General features: G+C 54.4%; 1 protein-coding gene across 1 annotated transcript; it reads right to left on the bottom strand.

Annotated features, from left to right (window-relative positions):
* Positions 1-990: 990 nt before the first annotated feature.
* Positions 991-5,729, bottom strand: LGALS3 (galectin 3). The gene is made up of 7 exons (XM_054286832.1): positions 5,716-5,729; positions 3,235-3,282; positions 3,076-3,098; positions 2,403-2,804; positions 2,167-2,255; positions 1,740-1,908; positions 991-1,146 (listed from the first exon to the last, which is right to left on the bottom strand). The coding sequence occupies exons 3-7, from the start codon at positions 3,091-3,093 to the stop codon at positions 991-993; spliced, it is 834 nt and encodes a 277-aa protein (XP_054142807.1). The 5' UTR covers positions 3,094-3,098; positions 3,235-3,282; positions 5,716-5,729.
* Positions 5,730-6,000: the final 271 nt, after the last annotated feature.

Raw genomic sequence — 6,000 nt, forward strand, 5'->3', positions numbered from 1 at the left:
ACTTTCCTGCTGAGGAATGGTTTGGGTTGGGAGGGAACCCAATGCCCGTGAATTCCAGCCCCTGCCATGGGCAGGGACATTCCACAGACCAGGTTGCTCCAAGCCCCATCCAACCTGGTCTGGAACACTTCCAGGGATTCAGGGGCAGCCACAGCTTCTCCATGCTGGTGGTAGCAGTGGGCTGCTCTAGACTGCTGCATCTGCTGGGAATTTTAAGGACTCTGCTTGTAACTTGGCACTCAAAGCATGAAAGGAGTCACTGTTATAAAACAGCATGAGCCACGTCAGAGAAAGCTTTGGAAACTTCAGTGGTGGCTGTTGCACTGTTGTTTTCCAGACAAGACTGCAGTGACTCACAGCAAAGGGAACATACTTCTCTTTTCTTTTTTTACCAGCCTGACTCACAGGATGAACTTGCCAATAAAGCTCCCCACCCTTGAAACTGCTCTTGACTCACACAGGGGTGATGAGTGGGGAGCAGCACAAGCCTCGTGACCCATTCATGGAGTACCCAGCACTCGTGGGGATGGGATCTCCCTGGGGTGGGAAATGCCCCTGGTTTGGGGCCCCAGATGGGCAGAAATGAAGGACAGGGATGGCTTCTCCAGCCATGGTGTAGCAGAGAGGTTTTGCTTCCTCCAGCTCTGAGCCCTCTCCTGAAATGCCTCATCCTGGTCAGGCTCAGAGGCTGTCAGGTTTTCTCTGTGCTCCCTAGAGCATTGCTGCCCCTGTGCACAGGACCAGGGCAGAGTGCCACAGGCTGCTTTCCCAAGTTCCTCTCCACAGAAACCAAACTCCTTGTTGCTGCCCCTGCAGCAGGAGCTCAGCTCCTTCCACATCAGAGCTCAGCTCGCCTGGACCGTGTCGCGTCGAGATACGATTAAACCAAATTGTACAGGTTAAATGTTTTATTACCTCACAGTGAGCTGGTGAGAAGGCACTTGTGTCCCACCCTACAGGAGCAGAGTTTGCCCAGAGTGCCCCCACTTGTTAGATCATGGTGGGCACCACGCTGGTGAGGGCGATGTCCCCCCCGATGCAGAGCTTGGTGACCTCGTTGAGCCGCCTCTCGCGGAAGTTGTACTGCAGCAGGTGCGCGTCGTTCACGGCCACCTTGAAGTGATCCGTCTCACACAGCACCTGCAGCTGCAAGAAAAACCCCACATCAGCCCCAAAACCCCTTGGATTTGCTCTGTTTTAGGGCACACACCCCAGCAGGCTGGCACTGGCTGCAGGTGCTGCCAGCCTGGGGCGTGGGGAGGAGCTGCAGCACCAGCGCCCTTTGCCTTCCCAAAACTCTGCTGTGCTCTCCCTCCTCCGTGTTCCAGCCCAGTTTCTGCCTCCTCATCCCTGTGCCAGTCCCTCAAAGCAAGGCTCCACATTGTGAACCTGCTTTGCAGGGAAAAACACCTCGTGAGAGGAGCTGCCAGCAGGGAAAACACCTTACAGAAACCTGTCCAACCACTGTGCAGAACAACGGTGTAAATAAGGAGGGTTTCATAACCCATGGGATACCAGAGCAGGGCAGAAGTTATGCCCTGGGCAGCTGGAGCTGCAGGAGGGGGTCAGAAGAGCTGGAAGGTGCTGTAGGGACAGCACATGGGGTGGCTGCCCCAGAAACAGCCCTGGGAGCTGATCCCTGTGCAAAAGCATCATTGTCCTTACACAGGCCTTGCTGCCCAAGCCCTCTCAGTGCTTTTGGTGCAATGAGACTGAGCTGGGATGGGTTTTTCTGGTACCTTGAAGGGTTTTCCAGCTTCAAATGGAAACCTGGGAGCTGTCCTCTCCTCCTTCCCCCAGGTATTCTGGAACATGGAATTGCAGACGATGACTTTCCTGTTGTCTTCGTTGAAGCGGGGGTTGAAGTGGAAGGCAACGTCATTCCCTCTCTTGAAATCCAGTGAAAACCTGCAAAAACAAGAATGGAGTTGCTGCTTTTGCCACACAAAAGCCCTGAACTCTGTTGCAGGGCTTCCCAAAAATAGCAGAGAGAAAGACCCCATAGGGCAACCACGGGACATTTATACATTTGTAATAATATTGTAATAGTATTTGTAATAATATTTGATGTTACACCAGGCAGGGGTTATTCAGGAATGGAAAGCAGATTCCAGCCCCCTGTTCCCCCAGCAGTGCCCCCACCCTGGGAGGTGAACCCCCCAGTACCTGTTTGGGTTGGGGTTCACAGTCCCAGTGATGGTGATGAGCAGCCGAGGGACGAGTCCTGCCTGCAGGGGCAGCTCAAAGGGCACTTTCTGGGAGACAACAGGCATTTGGTGTCAGCAAAAAACCATCTCAAAAGCACAGTGCCACCCCTGGGGACAGCCAGCCCCAGGCCCTTCCCTGGGCCAAGCAACATCAGCCCCTGAGGACACAAACCCTCATCGTGATGGAGCCATTACCATGGGAGGCGTTGGTCCTCCCTGAGGAGCTGTTGGTCCTCCCTGTGGAGCTGTTGGTCCTCCCTGAGGAGCAGAAGGCCCAAATCCAGGGCCACTGGGTGGTTGTCCTGGGGCGGGATACGGCCCTGTTGCTGGTGGAGCTCCAGGGAATGCTCCAGGTGCTCCTGGATACGCTCCTGGTCCTGCTGGTGCTCCAGGATAAGCTCCAGGTGCTCCAGGGTATGCAGGGTATGCTCCAGGTCCTCCAGGACAGGTTCCAGGTGCTCCAGGGTAGGCTGCAGGCGCTCCAGGGTACCCTGGGAAGGCTCCAGGAGCTGCTGGCTGGTTCCCCCAGGAGGGCCAGCCCTGGCCTGGGGGCGCACAGGGGGCTGGGTTGTTGCTGTTGGCCAAGGCATCAGATAGCTGGGGACACAGAGAGGACAGGGTCAGCTGGGGGAGGTTCCTGCTGGCATCACACCGAGCTCTCCAGAGCCTGCAGTGACCAAGGGCAAGAGCTCAGCTCCCAGCTGCTCCCTGGGCTTTTGGGCTTTTCCATAAAACTGCTGAGAGAATGCAGAGGGTTTGGGGATTGAGCAGCTTAGCAAGGACGTGCTCCCTCCCATCCCAGCCAAAGGTCTCTGCTGCAAGGTCACAACCACAGCCCCCAAGGGTTTTTAGAGAAATCCATACTTACAGAGAAACCGTCTGACATTTTTCCTAAAAAAAACCAAAAAAAAAAAAAGTGTCAGTCATTTTTAACCTGTCCCATCCAAAAACCAGAATTTTTGAGGGGAGTTCAGTTTAGTGGGAATTGATGGGAATTGATGGGAATTGCTGAGTTGCCATCACGTACCTGCCCAGCAGAGCTGACAGCTCCAAAGAACAAATCCTGCTCCAACACCTGGGGGATAAAGGGGAGGCACTGCTGGGAGAGCAGCCCAAACACCCCGGGGAGAACCCTCGGGATGGATCCACCACAGCTCACAGCACTCCCGGTGTCGTTCACTCCCCCAGCCCTGAGGCACCATCCAGGATTCCCATTCCCATAAAAAAACCCCAAACGGGACCCTCGGGGGTGCAGGGGCAGCATCAGCTGCAAACCCAGCCCTGCACGTTGGGGACACCCTGTGACACACGGGATGGCCTGGAATGGGCAGAGCAGGGTGGCAGCACCCACACAGGTCCCATTTCTCCTCCCTCTCATCCACAACTGTCCTGTTCCGTGCGAGGGCCAGCAGATAAAAGCTGCTTTGCAAGTTCTGTGAGTCCACAAGCACACAGAGAACACACACCTGCCTGTGCCCAGGAATAGCCCCAGCTGGGCTCCTCCCATCAAAGGGAGCATTCATAAGAGAAGGGAAAAGGGAGAGGCAGGAACAGGGGGAGAGAAGGAAAATTCCAAATTTAAAGCAGAGAGAAGGCAAATTCTCTTTGGAAGAAACGTTCAGCTGCACAAAGCTCTCAGGTGCGGCTGCCCTGCCCCGGGAATAACAAACCCCCAGTTTCACAGCCAGCAGATCTCCCCTCTCCCTGCAAAACACTGGGGGGTTTTAAGGCAGAAATGCAGTGAGCCAGAGTCCCAAAGCTTTATTTGCCTTCTGGGCTCTTCCTAAACCCCTTGGGTTTGGCAGGAGAAGCCGGGGCTGCACGCACAGCCAGGTCAGGTGTGCTCACAGTGCCCTGTGCTGCTGCACTGGGGTCCTGCATGATCCCCTGTCACACCCTGGAGCAGCAGCTCTGCTCCCTCAGGGACAGGCTGGCACAGCCTCGTGTCCCCACACACATCTGGGCAGTTTGGGGCTGTACCAAAATCCCCAAACCCACTAAAGCTCTGCCACCCCCAATCCTCTGCAGCAGGTTTGGAGCCCGGTGTCACCTCCTCTCTGTCCCTGCAGGGCTGGAGCTCCTGGAGCTCTCTGGAAATGCCCTCTGGGTTATCTGCCAGCTGCCACGGAAGGGGTTTATCCCCACCCTCTTCAGCAGCTCCCCAGGGATGGACTGCAGGGAATCACAGCTCCAGTGGGGCTGGAAAAGCCCTCTAAGCACAGCCAGCGCACCCAGCACTGCGTCCCCAGGTGCCACATCCACGGGGCTTTTAAATCCCGCCAGGATGGGGACTCCAGCACTGCCCTGGGCAGCTGTGCCAGGGCTGGGCAACCTTTCCATGAAGGAATTTTCCACAATATCCAGTTACACCTCCTCCAGTGCAACGTGGGGCCATTTCCCCTCATCCTGTCTCTTGTTCCCGGGGGAGCAGAGCCCGAATCCCTCCCAGACCCACCCTCCTGTCAGGAGCTGTGCAGAGCCACAAGGATCCCCCTGAGCCTCCTTTGCTCCAGGCTGAGCCCCTGCCCAGCTCCCTCAGCTGCTCCTCATTGAGCACCTGAGCTCTGGTTTCCCACAGCATCTGGGCAGCTGAGCTCCAGCTCACCGGAGCTCTCCCTGCCCCAGCAAGGATCAGCTGCAGGGAACATCCCAGAGCTGACCCCAAACATTCCCTGCGCTCACAGCGAGTGGAAAAAACCTTCTATTTGGGAAAGAAACACCAGTTCTGTTCCCTCTGAATTCTGCTGTTTTATTTGAATTCTGCTATTCCTGCAGAATTCAAATAAAACCTACTCACTCCTAAACGTAACTGGCAGAATAGGAAAATAAAAATGGCTCACATTAAGAAGCATTTCTTATCAAGTCCAGTCTGTCTTCCAATATAAACTTAATATAATATAATATAATATAATATAATATAATATAATATAATATATAAAAATATATATAATATTATACTATAGTATATTATAATGTAATATTTATAAATAATATAAATAATACAATAGATGTAAATAATATATAATAATATATTATTATATATAATAATATATAAATAGATATTATATTATATTATATTATATTATATTATATTATATTATATTATATTATATTATATTATATTGATAATGTAATTATAATTACAATTCTTCACCCTGCAGGGATTTTGGGGCAGGGCTGTCCAACCCCCTAGAAGTTGCAAACACCCTTGGGCTGCCCCCCAGCCACCATCCCTCCATTATCCCTAAATCCAGTGAAGGTTTCAGGGCTATCCAGCCCCCCAGGAATTACAAACACCTTTGGGGCTCCCCCACATTCCCCATCCCTCCATCACCCCCAAAATCCCCCGGGTCTCTCCGTGCGCCCCAATCCGCAGCGCCCGCGGTTCTCCCGCCCGTCCCATCTCTCATCCCATTTTTAGGGTGCACGAACGCACCCCAAACCCTTCACTTCCAAGGATTTCTGTGCCTCACCCCGCTGTTCCCCCCCGGGATCCCCCATCCCTCACCTGCGTGCGGCGGCTCCGCGCTCGCTCTGGCTCCGCACCGGGACCCGCCCGGGGGCGGCAACGGCAACGGGAACGGGAACGGGGCGGGAACGGGGCGGGAACACCCGGGACAGCCCACAGGAGCCGTGACAGCCCCAACACCCGGGATAACCCACAGCAAACACCCGGGACAGCCCCAACACCCGGGACAGCCCACAGGAGCCGTGACAGCCCCAACACCCGGGATAACCCACAGCAAACACCCGGGACAGCCCCAACACCCGGGACAGCCCACAGGAGCCGAGA

Source organism: Melozone crissalis, unplaced genomic scaffold (assembly GCF_028551555.1).
Source record: "Melozone crissalis strain CALT ecotype California unplaced genomic scaffold, PUWL_Pcris_2 ptg000056l_1, whole genome shotgun sequence".
Classification (NCBI taxonomy): Eukaryota; Metazoa; Chordata; class Aves; order Passeriformes; family Passerellidae; genus Melozone; species Melozone crissalis.

Coding starts and splice junctions, on each gene's coding strand:
- LGALS3 (XM_054286832.1), bottom strand. Junction 1,909..2,166: donor GTGAACCCCAACCCAAACAG/GTACTGGGGGGT, acceptor TTGTTTTTGCAG/GTTTTCACTGGATTTCAAGA. Junction 1,147..1,739: donor AAGCTGGAAAACCCTTCAAG/GTACCAGAAAAA, acceptor TTTTTCTTGCAG/CTGCAGGTGCTGTGTGAGAC.